At 38.8% G+C, this 20689-nt stretch overlaps 1 protein-coding gene across 20 annotated transcripts in view; it reads right to left on the bottom strand.

Moving 5' to 3' along the window:
- LOC114644491 (NACHT, LRR and PYD domains-containing protein 3-like) overlaps window positions 1-19398 on the bottom strand; it is a 201985-nt gene extending 182587 nt beyond the window's left edge. For 16 of the 20 annotated variants that reach the window (XM_051921785.1, XM_051921779.1, XM_051921776.1 and 13 more), the window contains exons 1-5: window positions 19224-19398; window positions 5566-5732; window positions 5197-5371; window positions 3541-3597; window positions 1723-3451 (exon numbers count right to left, since the gene is read on the bottom strand). In XM_051921785.1, coding sequence (XP_051777745.1) covers window positions 1723-3451; window positions 3541-3597; window positions 5197-5371; window positions 5566-5732; window positions 19224-19314 — 2219 coding nt within the window. In that variant the 5' untranslated portion in view covers window positions 19315-19398. Of the gene's footprint in view, window positions 1-1722; window positions 3452-3540; window positions 3598-5196; window positions 5372-5565; window positions 5733-19164 lie in introns of all 20 variants that reach the window. The other 4 variants (XM_051921781.1, XM_051921772.1, XM_051921780.1 and 1 more) reach the window with 4 other exon arrangements.
- Window positions 19399-20689: the final 1291 nt, after the last annotated feature.

Consider the following 20689-nt stretch of genomic DNA (forward strand, 5'->3'; position numbering starts at 1 on the left):
CATGACCCTGTAGATAGGATATAGCGGGTTGGATAATGGATGGATGGATGTTTGTTCCTCTATGTATAGTTCTAAACCTGGTCTGTCCTAAACTCCCTGCACCCCCCTCCCCCCACCCCCATTCCCTCATTTTAACAATCCTCGTCTAACCTACCCATACACCTCCCCAATACATTGGTGCCTTTCTGGTTCATATGTAATCTGTCACATCAGAACATCTCCTATCTATTCCAAATGGAGACCCAATATCCCAAAATATTGATTGCTTAGTTTGTCTGTCAAATTAACTGCTTAACTGCTTATTACTTTTTAATAAAAATTTACCAAACTTAGCTTTGTAATTTCTACATTGACTTCAAAACTGGGAAATAACAGTTCACTTAATTAGGGTAGGTGTCCAATTAAAAAAAGAATTTGGTTGAACAAATACCTGTGGTTATAGTGGATCCTTAAGGCTAAGTTTAGGAACCACAACACTAGAGAATTGAAGCCCTGATATGTCACTAAAGAAGGCCATAAGGTGAGACCTGGCAACGTCTTCACTGCAATATGTAAAGAGTCACTGTGACCAGTAAAGGGGGGCCCAATCTAAACGCTTTGCTTGAACTCCTTAGTAAAGTGCCCTGGTGCTTGGAGCGTAGAGGCAGAAGTGTCAGAGCCTCACATTTTATTATGTGCCCTTCTGCTCTTTATCCTTCTTATTGTTGTTACTGGAGTCTCCTTGTGAAGGTCTGAACTCCTTTAAGAATGGAATATCACAGAAGGTGACAGATGGAAAGCCAAAAATAATCAATAACTACAAGTATTAGTAAGACTAAGGTGAGACTCACAGAGGTCACTAAACCAGACAATCTGAAAATTGAGGGACAAAAGTCATCACAGATAAAGGAGGCCACTCTGTCTATGAAGAAGGACCAGTCATCATGTGGAGCACCGGTGACATGTCCAGCTGTAATTGTAGGCAGCTCTGTGACCCAACTTATGGTATCAGGCATGGTGTCACACTTGACTGTTTATTATTTTTAATGGCTTCTTTAGGAGGTGTTTTGTGAATTTTGTTTTTGTAAAAGAAGGTATCAGTGACTGCAATGGTTCTAAATGTTTATCATGATGTGTTGTTTTAATGACTGCTTAAGTAGTCTGATTAATTGGCTGATTTAAACATTAGTTTTATTAACCATGCTTAACCATCATTATTCTTTTATTGTCTTGTTTTCATAGTATTCACTTATGTGTCCACCATGACACTGCCCTTTGTCCATTTTCTTGCTATGCTGGTCTTCTCATCATATTATGGCTAGTAGCAGTGCTGACCACTCAGCAGATCAATTTCATACTTAATTAAATTTTTTCTTAGTTCAAGCAGATCATACAGAGTGCCATCTAACTCAGCACAAGCCTCCAGGTCACATCCTGATCCTGAGTTAGGTGACCTAATAACTGACCACTGTGCTGATATTTAAAAATAATTAAACAGACGAGCAGTTATTAGAGGACTACAACTCCACCAGACACTTGGCTCCAACTGAGAGGAGTCTTACTGTGCTGCTGTGATAAGGGGAAAGCAAAGTAACACACCCACATGACACATAACAACAGTAACATCACTTCCTGTAGGGTGGGGCTTAGAAGAGCTAACAAGTTCAAGACACAGTGGATCTAAGGACTTGAAATAAGCTCCATTGAGTTTAGAAACAAACTCATGACGATTTTAATACTCACTTGACTTGTCTGCAGCAGATGAGTCCCAGTGCCAGTCTCCTGATGCACTCTGGCGTAAGCTGTGTCTTAAACAAGTTGAGCTCCTCAACCTCTCCACAGCAGCTAATGATGGAACCCAGCACAGCACAAACCAGAGGAGATAAAGTCGTCTCACTAAAATCCATCTTTAAATCCTTCCCAATGGCATCTCTGATTATTTTTTTATTCTGAGTCTCATAGAGCCACTGACACACTCGCAGAGCTTCAGTTTTATCTCCTCCCCATAGTGCCTGTTCAGCTTTTTGCTTCACCCACTCGAGTATTCGCTTTGCTGTTTTCCTCTTAAACTCCCCCATGACTCCTCCCAGTGTTTTAAACACAGAAGGTTTGGCCAGTCCCACCAGGAATCGAGTGAGAATCTCAAACCGGCCATCTTTACATGACTCCAGCTTCACAAGCATCTCCTCAACACCCCCTGATGGATCGAGGTAGAAGCAGCATGCGGCCATGAACTCCTGTATGGTGAGGTGAAAGAATGTGTACGTTGTGTGCTCCAGAGTGCTTTCTCTCTGAAGAATTTCTTTGAGGAACCCTGAGAGGAAAGGAGAGGACAGGACTGGCTGTAAACCAAATGTGGACATCTCTTGATTTTCATAAAACACAAGAGTTCTGTTGACCACCCCATGATAAGCCATCTTTCCCAGTTTGACCAGAAAATCCTGCAGATTTTCAGCTTCTCGTTTGTGATTGGTGAGAATGTTGTGAAAGAACATCACAAAGAGCTCAGTGACAGTTCTGGGGGCAGCTCCTCGCTCTTCTTCAGGTGTCATGAAATGGCTCATCAGCACAGAGCAGATAATCCAGCAGTATGAGGGGTTGAAGCACATGGTGTACAGGATGGCGTTCTCCTCCACATACTGAAAAGCCTCAAAGCCCTGATCAGCATCGCCAAAGAACTTCTTAAAGTACATCAGCCTTTGTTCAGGGAAGAACCCCAGGATCTCTGCAAATCGATCAACTCTCGCCATGTTCAGGGCTTCTAGGGCTGTTGGTCTACTTGTGATCAAAACTGTACAGCCATCCATTAATGTCCTTCTGACCAGGCTGGTGAACAGGATGCGTACAGGAAAATAGTCCTCCTCTGGGTTTGAGCAGAGTCTCTCCTGTGTAAAGTCTAGTTTGTGTTTGTACTCATCCAGTCCATCAAATATAAAGAGGAGAGATTTGGGTTTCTGCAGGATTTCTCTCAGTTTTGGGTTATTGAGATATTTATAGTGCCTTACAATCAGCCTGGTCAGAGGCATCTGTGGCTCTGTCTCTGTGTCTAGAAGGTTGAGCTCCCTGAATTTAAACAGGAACACAAATGCAAACCTCTGGTACTGAGTGCCTCTGGCCCAGTCAAACATTATCTTCTGGACCATGGTGGTCTTACCAATTCCAGCCACCCCACTGACCACCACAATGTGAGGGTGTGTCTCACTTCCTGCACTTCTTCTAAAAAGCTGCTCTGTCCAGATTCGCTCACATTTCACTTTTGTCTTCTCCTCCACCAGCTCTGCATGAGTTCTCCCCGTCTTCTCCAGTTCATGGAGCCTCTCGCTGTAGGTTCTTTTATACTGTTTGATGACCATCAGCTCTGTGTATCGAGTCTCAAAGCCCACAACTCTGGTGTGGGGATCTGCAGGAGAAGCCTGATCCTCTAAAGTTCTTGTGGATTCAGATACACCAGCTCTGTGTATCTCATGGAGGCCTGAAAGTCACAAACAGAACAAGTGAGGAAAACTGAAGATCAGAAAAATGGACAAATTGCTGAACAGAGACAGGAGACCAGTGGGTTACCTTTAATATAAGTGGGAATGTGAACATCTGACTGAATGTCTTTCAAGAGGTCCAGTCCTGTAAAGGAAGAGATACACATTATGAATTGTCACTTACTCAAAAACAAAGACTATAGACATTTTATAAAATGTAATTCTGGGTTTATTTTGTATCTAAATGTGACAGATTCGCACCAACATGCCCCTCTCTGTGGCCAAACATTGAAGCAGGAAGGGGGCAGCACATCAATAATGTGCTTATTAAGGTGGAAAAGTCCTAGAAAATCAACAAACACAAATAAAGTCACAACATTGACATTTCAGGTGACATTGTTACCATTGACTTTGCAAGGAAGAACTAATTCAACAAGGTTGGACAATAAAGCACTTTACAGCAGCTTAGCAGTCATTCAAGTCACTATTATCACATGGGACATCATTATGTCCAGCCAGTCCTCAGAGGAAGTCTCATGGTCTGACTCAACAGAAAAATCATGTGCGGAGCTATGAAGGAGTGTGTCCTAACTAGGGACAGGCAGGGTGGCATAGGTGTGATCCTGAAATGGATGATAGTGGGAAATGGACATTCCAGAAGAAGGAAAGAAAAAGGGAAAAAAAGCTGTACTGGAATATATGAAAAAGAAAACAAAGAAGCATATCTGAGGTAAAGTCAGGAACATGGAGGACAATGGAGTTTGTGACAAAAGTATAACACAGTCTGTAGGCATTAGGGGACACTGTAGACCAAGAGTCTGAAAGAACATTGAAGTAATGGGGCAGAAAATAACTAAAGAGTGAAATGTGATAGGCACTTCTAAACAGCTGGAACACATCACTTCACAAATAGCTACTGGGTGGCTTCTTACGCCTGTTTTGGACCTGAAAAAAATGAAGAGAAGCTGGAGAAAGATCTGGAGTTCTCAATGTAAAACAGGCATCCCAGTGTTAGTGAAAGGACCGGTCACCTTGGTGTAGAGAGGCCCACACATGGAGAAACTGCAAGTGTATTGTTTTTGTATTGTGGTGTGTTCATTCTTCTGTTTTTGTTCACAGTTTGTCTGGACATTCAGGGTTTCCTTGTGACTCCATTAACTCTTTCAGGGCTGATGTCGACTTTTGTCAAAAGGAGGAGTTGACGATGGTAATCGACTGTAAGCTTTGACAAAACCAACCGCTCTGTTTTAGTTGGATGCTCGTTGCTAGAAGGAAAGTTAGATTCACTGGTCCGAATGAGATTTCCTGCGTTCGTGTGAGTAGCAAGGCGCAAACAATGGCAAAAATGGCACTGACCTTTGGCGAGAGATTAAGTGAATGCGTAAAGCAAAACACTCCGTGGAAGACATTTTGCCTGTTATCTCTGAACTGGACTCGGAGTGATTGAAAACGAATGTGAGGTTCCAGCTTCAGCTGATTGGTCCCCCGCTAATCATTGCATTGACAATGTTCGCCACGGAAGACTGCCACTTAATGATAACAGGTAGAAACCAGATTGCAATGCACTGTGACTTTGACTCAGCCATGCAAAGACAGCCTGGCAGCAAGCCTGATGCATATTCTTGGCAAACTGGCAGTCACAACATGCAGCAACAGACGTTTTATGTTGATTTCTGTGTGAAACCATTGCTTTTTAGAAACTGTTTTGTGGAAAAAATATTCAGCCCTCAAAGAGTTAACTCACCTCCCTCTGTCACCTCCTTCAGGATTCTTGGCAGGTTAGGTGATGGAAATCTTGCAAGTTCTTCAGCTAGTGCCTCCCACAGGCTGACCAGAACCACTCTGTCTTTCTTCATCATGTAACTGATGAAGGACTCCACACCTTGTGTCCCCTCATGGTCTTCTTTGGTTTTGAATTTCTGAAAAAAGACACATGACTTAGAGATGAAGAACGGGGAGGTGATCATTAAGTCTGACATGATGTGCTCTCACTAACACCATGTTCTGTCTTGAGGGTTCAGATCAGCTCATTTCCTCCAGGACTGGCACACAATTCCCCTCAACTCTCTCTCTCTCTCTGCTCTCTTCTTAATGTCTAATTCTCCTCTCCTACCTTGGCCTCATTGTTGGTGAGGATGTTCTTGGTGACCACGTTCCGAAGGACACTTGTAATGTCGTATTCAATCACATAGGCCAGGTAGGGCTTGTAGTACTCGGTAACCTTAAGGAGGTCCTCGTGATTGAATGTTTTAATAACTTCAGAAAACGTCTGTGTCAAACCTAGAGGGAGATAGGAAGAGATGGTAAAGGAGAGATGAAGGAAATCTGGAGAATGAGAGTGACAGATCACTCAGACATGGCTGACTACTACAAGTGCATAAAACACAAACCTCACTCCACAGTGACTTCTGCTGCTGGAGTGTGTCTCATATCCTTCTATTTATCTGACCAGATTATATCAAGTGAACCTTGGTGATGGAGCAGATAAAGATAGCGCTACAAGACAATCCACTGTGCTACTATGTAGTTCTGAAATAAGATCATTATGCTGATTGTACAGAGTGCCTTCAAAGTGGGATTCTAAACTGTTAAAAGTAAGAAGTATAAGTCATAAATTCAGAGACTTGTATAAGATTTCAAAAATAAGGTGGTATGCATGTGTGTCACAGGGTCACCTTCCGGGGTCATTTGAAGGGGGCAATGTAGTTAACAATGTCATCTCTTTCTCTACCCACCACTTCAAGAAGACGCCCAATGAGGGAAACTGACTCTGCTGACAACTGGGATAGAGGACTATAAATCGGAGGGGCTCCAGGAAGGTGTCATCTAATTTGGATGAAGAACAGCAGAGGACGGAGCTCTACCACAGACTGAATGCTCAGCAGAGGCTTTACAAGAAGCCACTGCAGTCTGCTAGATGTTGTGTGTTCTTTTGATATTAACACCTTTAATAGATGGAGTGTCTTGGCTGACACCCCAATATTTATTCTTTGGACATGTGTTGTACCTTACTTGGCCTCAAAAGCTTTCTGGGAAAATGCTTTTAAATTAAAACCTAAGTCAGAAAGCCATTTGTCATTTATTTTACTAGTGCCATGTCTTTGTCTTTGTAATCTTCTACATCTAATCAGTCTGTCATTCTTCCAGGCCCTCTGAGTCCACCTGCCTAGTGTTGGTTAGAAGGAGTGGAGATTAGATGGAGTGTTCAATCATCGGTGGGCCTCCCTCAAGTCTGAACAAACTGTACAAAGTTCCTCCTCACTCACAGAGACATAAAATCTGTTAAAAAGTAGGGGAAAGTTTGCAAAAGCATCATAAAACTAAGTACTTAGTTAACTTCATCTTATTACCGTTCAGTAAGTAATGATGTTTTCTCCACATTCTTTTTAACCAACATAGGATATAAACTTGTTTGTAAATTAAGGACCTATCTGACTTAGTCATTATTCACAAAGGGCTTCTTTATTTGGATCTTGTCTGCCATTTTGTTTACAAAAGTCAAAGGCCACTTATTAAGATAAAGAAAATAAACTGACGTTGTGGCATGTCTATGCCCAGCTAGGTGTCACCAATCAAGCACCTGGAGCTTTTCCAGGTGCCTGATAAAAGGAGCCAGTGACCACCACTCAGGAGTCGGAGTCAGGTGGAGGAGGATGAGGTTGCCTGGAAGGAGTGGAGGAAGAAGAAGAGTGTGCTTTGTTGTGTGATGGTGTTTTATTTGTGCACCTGGGACTGCGTTGTGGCTGGGGGACACGGGGACAACGTGCCCTCCAGCTGAAGAAAAAATAAAATCAATTTATTGATTTTACATGTGCCGCTGTGTCCATCTGTGTCGGGTCAGGAACCTATATAGCGCCTTTGTTACAACATCCTGGTCAGGACAGTACTGTTGGAAATCTTAATTTGGAACCTTTGACAGGCACATTAGCTGCAAAGTTTGTGGCTTATGCTGTTTGTCCCATTGGTTAGGTCACTTACATCTCAACACTGTGACTGGTTTCAGTCCAATGTAGGGCGAGACACATTACATATACGTGTGAACCTTAAATCAAGATGACAACTGCTCTTACTTTGCTGACACATCTGTTTTTAGTTATGTTGAATAATCTCTTAACATAAACTCAATGTGGTATCTGGTGGGAAGCTTTTAAGTGACAGTGGGTATCCTCTCTGTGTGTCATATGTGCTGACTCCAAACCATAGCTAATGGGAGGTACAACAACACCCTCTAAAGGACATGCACAGGCTCTTGGATTTAAGAAGTGTGCTTTCAAAGGCTGCACAAATCATTGGGGGTCTTTGATTTTTCACACTGTTGTGATGTTATTATGGGTGGTCTGTGCTGCAGAATACAGAGGTACAGCCTGGCACACACATTCTCCATGATTAAGTGGAAGATGATGAGGAGGAGGCTGAGGAAGAAAACCTTTGGAACTGACTTACCAAGGGAAAGAAGACAAGAGCTTTAACAGATGAGTTTGGAGAAACAATTGAACTTTATCACCACAGTTTTCACCTGAGTCGTGTATGATTTATATTTGTTTTTGTGTTGTGTTTGTTGCTTGAGATGTTTTAAATGTCACACCATTAATTACACTGCATGCTATTTTATGAGTCATTGTGTTTCTCTTCAAATTAGATTTGATTAGGTTTGTGCTATTGATGATTTTCAAACATTCATTTTAAACATTTAAATTTATACATAGATTCTGCATGTAAAGGAGCAAGCCATTTTTTCCTTGATTTTTAAAGATATTTGGGGTATCGATTGTTCAGTTTTCAACTACTGATGTTAATGCAGGGTAGTAGTTATCAAAGAGGCACAATAAAGTGTGTCACTAAATATCAGACAATGAAGAACTTTAAAAAGTATCAGGTACTTCACTTCTGTCCTTTTTTAAGTTGCTATTCAATGTGGTCCATCATTTTTAGGATTTCCACCTGCACTGGGCCTTCTTGTATATACCTTCTGTTATGATTTTGTCCTGAATTTAAATGTTTGTGGAATAATCTGTGTGGAGAATGTGTGAAATCCAAAGAGACAGTAACAGGCAGAGTTAAATGGCGGTCTGCTGGAGCTGTGAAGGAGCAGCGCTGAACACTGTACCACCACGTGGGCCTTTCCTTCAGTTACATACATACAACTACTAGGCTTCACTTTGAGCTGTTAAGCATTATAATGTGTTTTTTAAAATGATTTAGTGCAAATGTGTAAAGACCTGTATACACTTCTACACTGAAAACATATTACTTGGTCAAGTGGGAGTATGGTGGAGTGTCTGAAAGCCATTCCTTATGGTGAGGACTATGTTAAGTTTCAGCCAGGGTCCTTTTCCTTGGTTGTGTTCAGATTCCTTTTTATATTTTTTTTTTTTGTTCATGTCAATCAACGAAATAAATGACTAGGAAGCTCCATATTATTTATGTTTATCTTTATATGTTGGCTTTGTCATTTGGTGTGGACAGCAAAGAAAGAATTTCATGGTACTTGTTTACTGTCCACCATAATTCCATGTTTTAGCCAAGGTTTCTTCTATAGGGTTCCAATATTTGTCTTATGGTTCTTTTACTCAATTTTAATTTTTTTTGGGTGGGGCCTTCCATAAAATGAAAGTGGAAGTCAATTCACATGACAAAAAGCATATGGGTGAAGCTTTCTGGTGTCCAAGAATGTTTGGGAAAGGGAATGAAATAATTTTGTCAAGGAGGATACAAGCATTCTAACATCAAAAAAAAAGGCTGCAAGATGATATCAAGTATAACAAACCCCAAGTACATGACCAGGATTAATATCACATTTACAACCCATAATATGGCCATCAGCAACCAACACAAAACAGCAATGGTAAACAACAGTTCAAGATGGCACTTCTGTGACTTTACTGTCAGATCAATAAAAATATAAATGGCCAAAAATAATCAAAACAGTAATTACTACGGTCTTGTGTTGCCAAAATTCTGGTTCATAACTGTTAAAGTCCCTGGAGAGAAACTCACATAAATAGGAGAAGAATGAGGAAAATTCTCACAGAGTCCTGTTGAAAGAAGGCACTACTGCCACAGTAAAATGGGTATGAAGTCTCCAGAATGAGCCACAAAGCAGGCCAGACCCCCACTACAAGAACCTCATAAGGCAGTCAGTCCTCAACTACTACATGTGGGCTTCAGCCTACTATGGCTTACAATGGGGAACTGGATTTAAAAGTTTAGAAATGACAAGAGAGTCTCTGGTGTCTCAAAAGTGTCACACAAATGAGAGAAGAGCACATAACTCTGGCCTTTAAAGACAATCCAAACATAAACTGTTATAAGGTTTATTTAACAACATTTAAAAACCAAGGAAAATGCTTAAAAGAGCAAAAATGGATTTGCCTAAAGGGTAATCTGAGGTGGACAAATCCCAAAAACACTAGTCAAGAATCAGAGTCCAAGAAAAGAAGCAAAAATCCAAAATATAAAAAGAAAGCAGAAACTTATTAAAAAGTAGTAAGAACTAAGGTATAGGGGTTGATTTGTTTTCAATCCTATTTTTTATAAAAATTGATCTATTTGTATGGAATGATTACAATAAAATCAGTAAAATTAAAAACAAAAAAAAGTAGTAAGAACTAAACTCCAAACAACATTCACTAACTACCTGAGGTAAGCCATCTCATGCACCACAATTTGAAGGTGTGACGTCTTGGTGGCCCCATCTGTTGGAATTCTACCCACAGAATACGAAAAAATGAAACATATACTGTGTATATACTGTATATATGTAAAGACACAAAATGTATATATTAAAAAATTAAAATTACAGAAATTACATAAGAATATTAAAAATAAAACAACAACAATAAAGAGAAAATACACATACAGTCATGTCAAAAAATGAGTACACCAAATGGAAATTGTTAACTTTTTCAACATAACTGAATAGACAAACATTATATCTTAATGCCAACAGTGCCTACACGTAAAGGTGATCTATTTAATAATACTATTAATTCTTTACATTTATAGAGTACTTTTCTCACTACTAAGAGCTTAAGCAAGTGACACATCAGATCAACATGGTGTATTTGTTCTTATTGTTTAATTGAACACAAATAAAGGTTTGTCATGTGGTAAAAGTAAGTACACCCCTACATTTGTCACCACTTCAAATCCACCAAATTAGAATCAGGTTCTCCAGATGAGGTGCCAATGGTAAGAACTCCTTAGGTCAGTGTTTCCCAAACTCGGTCCTGGGGACCCCCTGTGGCTGCAGGTTTTTGTTCCAACCAGCTTCTGTTTTTAATTGAACTCCTGGGTTAATTAAGTGAACTGATATTTCCCAAGTTCTTTGTTTAGGGAACCATATAGAAATTAGAAAACTAAGTTTGCTAAAAAATATATATATATATATTAAAATGTACCAAGCAGTTATATAGGAATAATGTATTTTTTTTTCTTTTTAACAGTATTTCATCTTGATTTTCATTCTATTTTTCTAGGTCTTCTAATTGTTTAATTAATCCATTATTTACTGATTAGTGGGCCTGACTCTAAAGTAGTTGAAGCCTTTGATTATTTAGTGTTGTTTGCCTCGGTGTCTGATCCGCTCGTTTTAAATTGTCATTGTTAAGATACAACGAAGGGGGAAAAACTGCACAGAGAAAGGGCAAAGTATAATGAAATAAACAAAAGAGAGTTAAGCATTTAAATCTATAGCAAAAGCAGAAATATTTCTAAATGTCTTATAAATGTAAAAATCATGCTGATATGCTTTTCAGAATGTCAAATAATAATAATAAAAAAAAAAACAGCTAATTAAATGAGCTCAGTGTTATCAGATGTTGTCACTGATTAGGAATCCGGTTGGAACGAAAACCAGCAGCCACAGGTGTCCCCCAGGACTGAGTTTGGGAAACACTGCCTTAGGGAGTATGCAGGGGGACCTGACGGGTTTGATGTTTTCTTTGCAATTGATGTGTGTGGGGTCATCATGCTAAGATTAAAATAGCTGTCTGAGGCCCTAAGGAAGAAAGTTGTGGTTGCCTATGAATCTAGCAAGGGATTTCAAAAGATCAGTAAATTATTTGAAATTAATCATTCTGAAGTAAGGAAAATCATCTACAAGTGGCATAGATTTTGGACAACTGATAATTTGTTTGGAACTTGCTGGACCAGCAAATTCAACCCATGAGCTGACTGTTTGAGTCTAAAAGAAGTCTCCAAGAACCCCAAAATGCAATTTCAGTATCTGCAGGTAAATCTTACAAGATTTGGTGTCAAAATCTATGCATCTATCATCAGAAGGAGATTGCAGAAATGTGACCTGAATGAACATCTAGACGAAGACCATATCATCTGGGACAATGTGCTCTAAACAGATTAATCAAAGATAGAGTTGTTTGGTCACAGGAACAGTAGGCATGTTTGGTGCAAACCAAACACAGTATTTCAGGAGAAGAACCTCATGCCAGCTGTGAAGCATGGTGGTGGAAATGTTTGTATTTCATGTTGTTTTGTTCCCTCAGGGCCTGTGCAGCTTTCAGTCTTTGAGTCAACAATGAATTCTGCATCACATAAAAGTGTACTTGGGGAGAATGTGAGGCTATCAGTCTAAATGTTGAAGTTGAGCTAGAAATGGACCCTTCAACATGACAATGGTCTGACACACACTAGCAAATCCTCACAATAATTTCTCAAAAAGAGGGAAAGGAGGTTTATGGACTAACTTATTCAAAGCCCTAATCTGAATCCCATTGAAATGTTATGGAAGATTAGAAGTGGACTCTACATGCAAGAAAACCCACAAAGATCTTGCAACTGAAGGAATTTTGCATGGAAGAGTTGATGACAATGACTGGTGGGCAGTTATGCAAAGCACCAACATGAAATAATTTCTGTTAAAGGGGAAAATGCCAGCTTCTGAAGCCAAGAGTGGACTTACTTTTCCCCCAGCCGGCCATTGCATCTGTTGAGATTTTGTTGAATAAACACTTGAAAAGGTAGATTTTACTTGTGCTTTTATTCAATGCTATCACCTTCATCTGTTAGCACTGTTTGCATGAAGATCTTCTGTTTCCCTGTTTAAAATGTTGAAAAAGTAAACACCATCAATGGGGTGTATATACTTTTTCACATGACTGTAAGCCAGAGAATAAACCCTTGCTGAAATATAACACACCAAGCTAACACTGAAACTCCATCTTGTGGAGCAGATCTTTGCTAAGTAGTGTGAAAAACAAATTACATTCACTTCAACTAATGTTATATGTGAATTTCCCATTGGGATTAATAAAGTATCTATCTATCTATCTATCTATCTATCTATCTATCTATCTATCTATCTATCTATCTATCTATCTATCTATCTATCTATCTATCTATCTATCTATAGTGCCTTTCATGTCTATCTATCTATCTATCTATCTATCTATCTATCTATCTATCTATCTATCTATCTATCTATCTATCTATCTATCTATCTATCTATCTATCTATCTATCTATCTATCTATCTATCTATCTATCTATCTATCTATCTATCTATAAAGTGCATCGACAGACAGTCCAGCAACCATAAGTGAAGTGAACTCCAATGTGCTCCACAGATGTGAAGACATACAGGAGCTGAAACACAACAAGATTCCCAATCATCTCTGCATCCTTGCTGTTGTTGTAAAACCTCCTTCTGTCCAGTTCCAGTGGTGGAGGAAGTACTCAAACGTTTTACTTAAGTCAAAGTACAAATAAACAAAATAAACAAATAAACTCCAAATAAAGTGAATCCTGAATCAAACAGGCGCCACTTTCCCTTGCACTACAAGGTCTTCTTAATGCAGGTCTTCTTAAACTATTAATTTGAGGACCTGTTGTGATGTGAGATTTTACATATAACTTGATAAATATTTTGTATGTCTTTATTTGTAATTTAGGAAAAGCAATGTAATTTAGTGTTTACACCCTTAGGAATGGGGCTGTTTGAATTTTACGACAGGATTTGGGGGATGTGTCTTAAACCAGTTTGCCAAGTGTTTCTTTGCTAAAGTCATTTCTACCCCCGCAAGTAGGCTAAGGTGTACTTTAACATATGGTTTGAGGGGTGGCAGGTGTTAAGATGTTCTATTTCACCCATTGGTCTGAGGTATGGCTGTTTGGAATTGGCTTGTCTCAGAGGCCTTTAAGTACCATGATGTCCTATTGGCTCTCGGGGTTGGACAGAACATCTATAAATGAAGAAGTATCTTTCTCTTACCAACCAACATATGATGAAGAAGTATCTCTCTCTTGCGATGATGAAGACAATACAATGAAGAGCACAGCTCAGCAGCCATTTTGAACAGACATGTGGCTGAAAGCTGAGCACCAATGATGTCTTAACTAGAGACATTTAAGTAACTACAAGTCTGTGTGCCACCTGAACTACATATCACCATTTAATCAGGTTGTATGGTTGCCAATATTCAAATATACTTTGCATTTTGTTATTATTTATGAATATTATCAGAAATACATTATTTTATGTGTAACTTAACTTCTGCTTGTCTTTTTACTACATCTGATTGCCTGAGGTTATAGATATAGAAGGGAAGGTGGGGATAAGTTATATACAATAATACCTTATAAACAGTGGTAAGTCTGTGAGATTAAGCATTCTAAGGCTACATATTAATAATACAATAGGGGAAAGTAGAGCAATATATATGACTCTACCAAGACAAAACAGAACCCAAATTAGAAAATTGGTAGTGTAGTGGGACCCCTCAAGAGGATTATTATCTTAGTGACAATGAAGTCATAAAGAGACAAATAATGATGGTGATAAAAATAAAAAGTGACTGTTTTTATTTCCTTTCAGATATATTTTTTCATGTGAATATTACTAAAAAAGGAAAGTGAGAGACTAAAATATTGTTAAAAACCAATCTTCTCTTCATCCATCTTCCAAATTTATTTATTCAACAATCTCATCGGGTAGTTGGAGCCTATCCCGGAAAGCATAAGGTGCAAAGCAGGAATATCATCCCATCCCACTGTGAACACACACACACACACACACACACACACACACACACACACACACACACACACACACGGGTCAGTTCAGCACAGCCAATCCACCAAACCTGTATGTCTTTGAACTGAGGGAGGAAACTGGAGCACCAGGCAGATTCTCACATGGACACGGGGAGAACATGCCAACTCTACACAGAGACCACATGGTGCTTGAATCATTCTTATCATTCAAAACAGGAATAGATTTCTGAGGGGTATCACTGCCCATGGAAATGCTTAGTTTGAGCTTTAGTAAACCTGAGAGGGAAAGATTTTCTTGGGGTGTGATGTGAGGATTTTATGATTTTTGAATGTGCAGCATGAAAGGTCACTTAACTTTGTATTTGGCTCATGACACCAGTTAAGAAGTAGCTCAAGAATAAATTAATCAATGCAGATTAATCACCTTGTCATAAATAACATTAAAAAAATGATGTTTTTCAAATGAGTTCCACCGCAGACAATACATTTTTCTAAATGAGTTTGCAAATAGTTTGAATTACTCCAGTTTCCATTTAACAGTTCAATTAACTGTATTTTATACTAGCAATGATGTAAACCTTACGGAATAATTCATTGAACAATCAGTCTGAAATGTTAAACTTGACTGACTAACATTGTGCTGACTGTCTACAGTTTATCTCACTCTTTTGATATTTTCTGGTGTCCTTGCAGTTCTCAGTGGTCTAACAAACATGTCTTTCACATTACCAGTAGATTGATATTTATTGAACTACTTTAAAATAGTGTTTGTGACAAGAAGGTATTCTTTCTCAGTGAGGCAAGCTAAACTTAATACAAAGACTTCTTTAAAACTCAGGTGCAGTTTGAGATACAATTTATGCTTTAAAGAGGAACATGTAATCTGGGACCAGACAGTTTTCCATGACCATTGAAACTTCATTTACATCTTCATGGCACACGTGCTACTTTCATGTCGACATTTTAAACCTGCGCCGCGGTCCCTTCACCTCAGAAGCCCACCTGTCATTTCCTCCCCTCTCCCCTTTTTTAATATGTGTCTTTGCTGTCAGTCTTTTCAGTTTGATTGTTTCACTGGTAGTGAGATGGAAGATGGGAATCCTTATTATATTTCATTGCCACAGAATCGAAAGCTCTTCATGATGCATCAATGGCATTGTTTCACATACTGCACTTTGTATGATAGATACTAGGTGGCTTATCACTTGATACAGAATTGACTTTTGGACAGACTTAGTCAATTTCTACCACACAATCATGTGGAGACCCATCACAGACATGTTTAAGAAATACTGATCTATAGTAAATGTAAGAGGCTGGTGGCATCACAAATGTGATTTTAGCACTTCCATGGATGTCTGAGTCACTGTTAATGCTCGTAAATCGATTACCATGATTAACTGTAGAACAGTGGTTCTCAAACTGTGGGGCTGGCTTCCCTAAGGGGGCACAAAGTAACAAAAAGGGGGGCAAGAAGATGTGAAAAAAAGAAAACAAGAATCAAAAATATGAAAAATACATCTATTGAAACCAAAACAAGTTAACTTAAACTACATTGTGATACTAGAAAAATTAATATAGAGTTAGATAAATGTCGATAAACGTTAAGTAGGTATAATAAAATATGCAACTATGATATATCATTAATTAAAAAAGAACAAATTGGTATTAATGGGCTCCTTTCAAAAAAACGTCAGGGGGGTGCGATTTAAACTGTTATGAAAACTCGGGTCGCAAATACTTAAAGGTTGAGAAACGCTGGTGTAGAAAGTCTTTCAGAACGAAACAATCTGTTTATGTGATTGTAAAATGTAACACATCACCCTGTAGAAATGTAGTGGAGAAGAACTTGAGATATTTGCTGTAAGATGTAGTGGAGTAAAAGTCAAAGGTATCCACAGCTAAACCTAGTAAAGTAAAGTAAAGATATGTAAAAAGTGTACTTAAGTACAGTAACACAGTAATTATATTTCTATTCTTTCCACCACTGCCCAGTTCCAAGTAGAAACTGCAGTGCAATGGCTTCTTATACTACATGTGAATTCTGTGCCCCAAAACGAACACAAATTACACTGATCTGCACCAAAATCCTCAAATGCAAAATAAATAAATAAAAATAGCAGTGTGCTTTATAGAAGTCAGTGTACTGAATCTATTTCTGAAATTGGAATTTTATCAACCTCAAACTGTTCATGTGAGATATTGGATTTAGTAAAAAAATTCCATTTTGGAATTAAAAAGATTTTTTAAAAATAGATTGTTTTTTATGGCAGAAGTATTATTCATGTTCAGAATATTATTTAAAGTAGATTTTGAATTTTAAAATGGAAGCCTTCCTCATTCTTAACAATAGTCGTTTATTTGTTACACATTTTTTGCTCTTAATCAATGTTTTCTTTCTTATTGCTTCAAAATAGACAATAGGGCAGAAGAAAAAAAGTTATTCTTTAATTGGATTTTATAGAAATATGTGAGGATGGGTCGATCCTCTGCAGTCTGACACTGAAAGTCATTTTAATCTTTCTTTGGAATACAAAAGCATAAAACCATGAGAAGCAAGTCAAAGAGCTTCTCTTGTCTAAGTCCATTTCCTACCCTGGCATTTGGATTTTTACCACGAGAAGATGAGGAGAGCTTCCACCAGGACATCATGGCTCAATGAGAGTGTTAGCTGATACTTACAGAGGAATACAAAGATGAACAAACTATCAAGTGACTACTTTTTCTAAGTCATAATCATAATTAAAACAATTATATGAATAGTTTATAATTTTTAAAGTCTAAATCATTTAAAAAATGCATTACTTTCTTTTCCCTAATTTTTTTTCTTTCATTTTAAACCTTCATCTCTCAAAAACTGGATGTGATAGAGCAATTCTGCTGCAAGATTTTCATTCAGCATTCAAAAGTCTGTATAAAGAACATGAAAGCAAGGAGTAGGTGAGAGCAGAAGAAAATTTTTAAATTATTTATTTGTTGATTTATTTTGCACAAAGGTGGTGTTGTCTTTGCAATTAGAACCCCGTGTGTGATATCTGACAAGTCCGTGCTGTCTTCTGATTCCATTCTCTCTCAAACCCGTGGTCATCCTGTTCAAGCAGAACACCTACTTTCACAAAGACCAAGGCATATTAAAGCCAAATTGGAGCATGAAGCTATAAAAACAGTAACCTTTACTATAAATATTTATTAAAAAAAAAATGAAATAATGAATCATGAAGAACAAACACTGCCATCCCTATTATGAGCCCAGCAGATGTCACCAAAACAGCTCCATGTTCTGTGGAGACTATGGGTGCTGCTTTGAATTGTGGGATGTCATAGTGGCAAACTGAGCAGTCTCAATGTCCTCACATTGTCACTCTGCACTGGACTTGTACCTCTGTCATTAGTGTGTTTCACTCAGATTGAGAAGATGGGGCTGAATGATCACGCCAAGCACCCCTCTTGCTGTCACTGTTACTACTAGCCACATCATCCAGGGCTGATCCTGCCTTCTGCCAAGATAGTGTTAGTGCCAGGCAGGATTATCTGGCATTCCATCTGGGATGAGGATGGGACACTTACCTGTATGAGAGGACAAGATAAAGGATCAGGGGTGGGCTCCTAATTTAGAATATTTTTTATCCCCCATCTGCTAGATTAGAGTATCCTATGACCTTAGTAACCATGTGGAACCCTGCAGGGCATGATGGGAGTTGTAGTACTGTGAATCCACCCTGCTAGGTCCCATGGGTGCTGCGGGAACTTTTTGGGACTTCTGCTTGAAATGCTTCCATCAGGTTATTCTCTGGCACTGGAAGTACACCTGGTTCTGACATAAAAATAGTTGTCAGCCTCCTTCGGGAGAGTCAGAGTCAGGAAGAAGGAAGGCAACACTGAACACTGAATGGTGGTAGATGGAGAGAAAAAGAAAAGGAAAGAAGAAGCAGAAGTAGTACCAGCATTTGTTCAAAACTGTGCGTTGTGCAACCTGTCAAGAAATCTTTGTGAGGTATTGGTATAATATAACCCTTTGTTTTGAACCCATGACTGTATTTGTGCTGGTTGCATCAAAGGTTTGTGGCTCAGTGGTGGACCCTATCTGTCACAATAAGCTCCGTCCCCTTCAAACCTTGAATTGGACTGAGCAGGACAGAAAATTGTGTTACATTGTGTTAGCCCACTGGATGACAGGTAAGTCTACTTTATGTTCATCCACACCACATTACAGATTTTAATAATGCAAATTTTACATTTCTTTCTTTCTTTTTTTATGACAGCCCATACAATTGAGATATAACCTTGAGGCACCAATGCAAGTGCATCACTTTTATTAATCCTCCATCCATCTTCCCATTTACTAAACTCTCTTTTTTAGTTACAATTTTCATATAACGCAGTTACCAATCCTGAATACCAGGCATGTGTCACACAATATGATTGTCTACACATTGACATTCTGCTATACTTGACTGACTGAGGAGTTACCAAACACCATAACTGAAACAAAGATTTGAGAGTTAAGTGGAGCAACTTGAGAAAACCAACATGGAAAACCCACCATGACACCACCTAGGCAAGTGTTTGCAATTTCAAAGACTCTGATACTTAATTAACACACAAAGAGAAATAAGGGCTTCTATAAATTTGTTTAATCATCCATATATTTTTAGACTCTTTTTTAGTTGATTATTAAAATGTCTAAATATTAATAAACATACTTTCAGGTTTTGTTACACCCTTTCTTAATTACTGAGTGATGTCTCAGATTTGTTCTCACCCGACAGAGCAGCGACCTCTTCATCAAGTCTTCCTCTCCTAAAGTACGCCTGTCCAGACTTCTGTTGGGTCTTAGGGCAGTATAATTCCATTTGAAGACGTCAGGATGACTGAATATCTTGTCAGAGTGGCACTTAGTGTCCTTTCAACCAAACTTCAGCTGTCATCTAGATGGTGAAAGACTGTGGAAATAAGACAAAGATGACATTTTGGTTGGAAGTAGAGGACAAAGAATTAAAGTAAGTGAGTGGGTGGTCAGTGTAACAATTTAAAAGTTAGGATAAAGAACTGTAATTTGTGAGGTAAAAGTTGACAATCAAAATGTTTAAGGCAAAGTCGAGAGATATAACTGTGAAGGTATGGTAAAGTTCAATGCTATGTTATGAAATTATAACTTTGAGCTTGTACCACAGTGAAGCAGCTGCAGAAACTGTCATAAAGCTTGATCAACAGCAAGCCTTTTGCCAAGAAATGAAGTAACTCCAAAACCAAAATACTCTTTCAATTGTGAGTCCTCTGTTTTTCCTTCACCCCACTTTGATTAGAGAAATTCTTTGTGTTGGTGAAGAAGAAGAAGAAGTCTTCTCTCAGTCAGGAATTAAAACACCCTATCATTCTTCCAAAGGAGAGTCATATCACTAAGTTGATTCTGTTTTATTATCACAATAAGATCTGTCATCAAGGCCGAAGTCAAACTCTAATGGAACTTAGAGTCAATGGATTTTGGGTCATAGGTGGGAGCAAATCTGTTGCCAAATTGATACACTGCTGTGTCTCATGCAGTAAACTTCGACAAGCAGGAAAGGAGCAAAGAATGGCTGATCTCCCTAAAGAGTGTGTGGAAGTTTCAGCTCCATTCACATTTAGTGGAATGGACTGCTTTGGACACTTCCTCATCAAGAGGCCCCACAAGGAATACAAAATATATGGCTTGATCTTCACATGCTTCTCATCTCGAGCTATTCACATTGAAATGCTTGAAGATCTGTCAACAGATGCATTTATCAATACTCTGAGGTGTTTCATCAGTCTTTGAGGAGCTGTTCGCCAACTCCATTATGACCAGGGGTCAAACTTTCTAGGTGCCAAGAATGAATTCAGAGAAGCACTCAAACAATGCAATAACAAGGCACTCATGGTTTTCCTAACTGAAAAACAATGTTAGTTTATCTTCAATGCTCCCTCAGCCATCCATGCTGGTGGTGTTTGGGAAATGCAAATTCGTACTGTTTGAAGTGTTCTGAATGCAACATTTGCTCAGTGTCCAGGAAGACTTGATGACGCCTCCCTTAGAACATTGTTCTATGAAGCAATGGCTATTGTAAACAGCTGTCTATTAATTGTAGATGGAATCAATGATCCCAAGACACTGGAACCATTGACCCCAAGCCACCTGATCTTGATGAAGCCTAAGGCTGCTTTTCCACCTCCTGGGTAATTTGTAAAGGAAGATGTGCATGCAACAAA

This window comes from Erpetoichthys calabaricus, assembly GCF_900747795.2.
Source record: "Erpetoichthys calabaricus chromosome 1 unlocalized genomic scaffold, fErpCal1.3 SUPER_1_unloc_24, whole genome shotgun sequence".
Taxonomy (NCBI): Eukaryota; Metazoa; Chordata; class Cladistia; order Polypteriformes; family Polypteridae; genus Erpetoichthys; species Erpetoichthys calabaricus.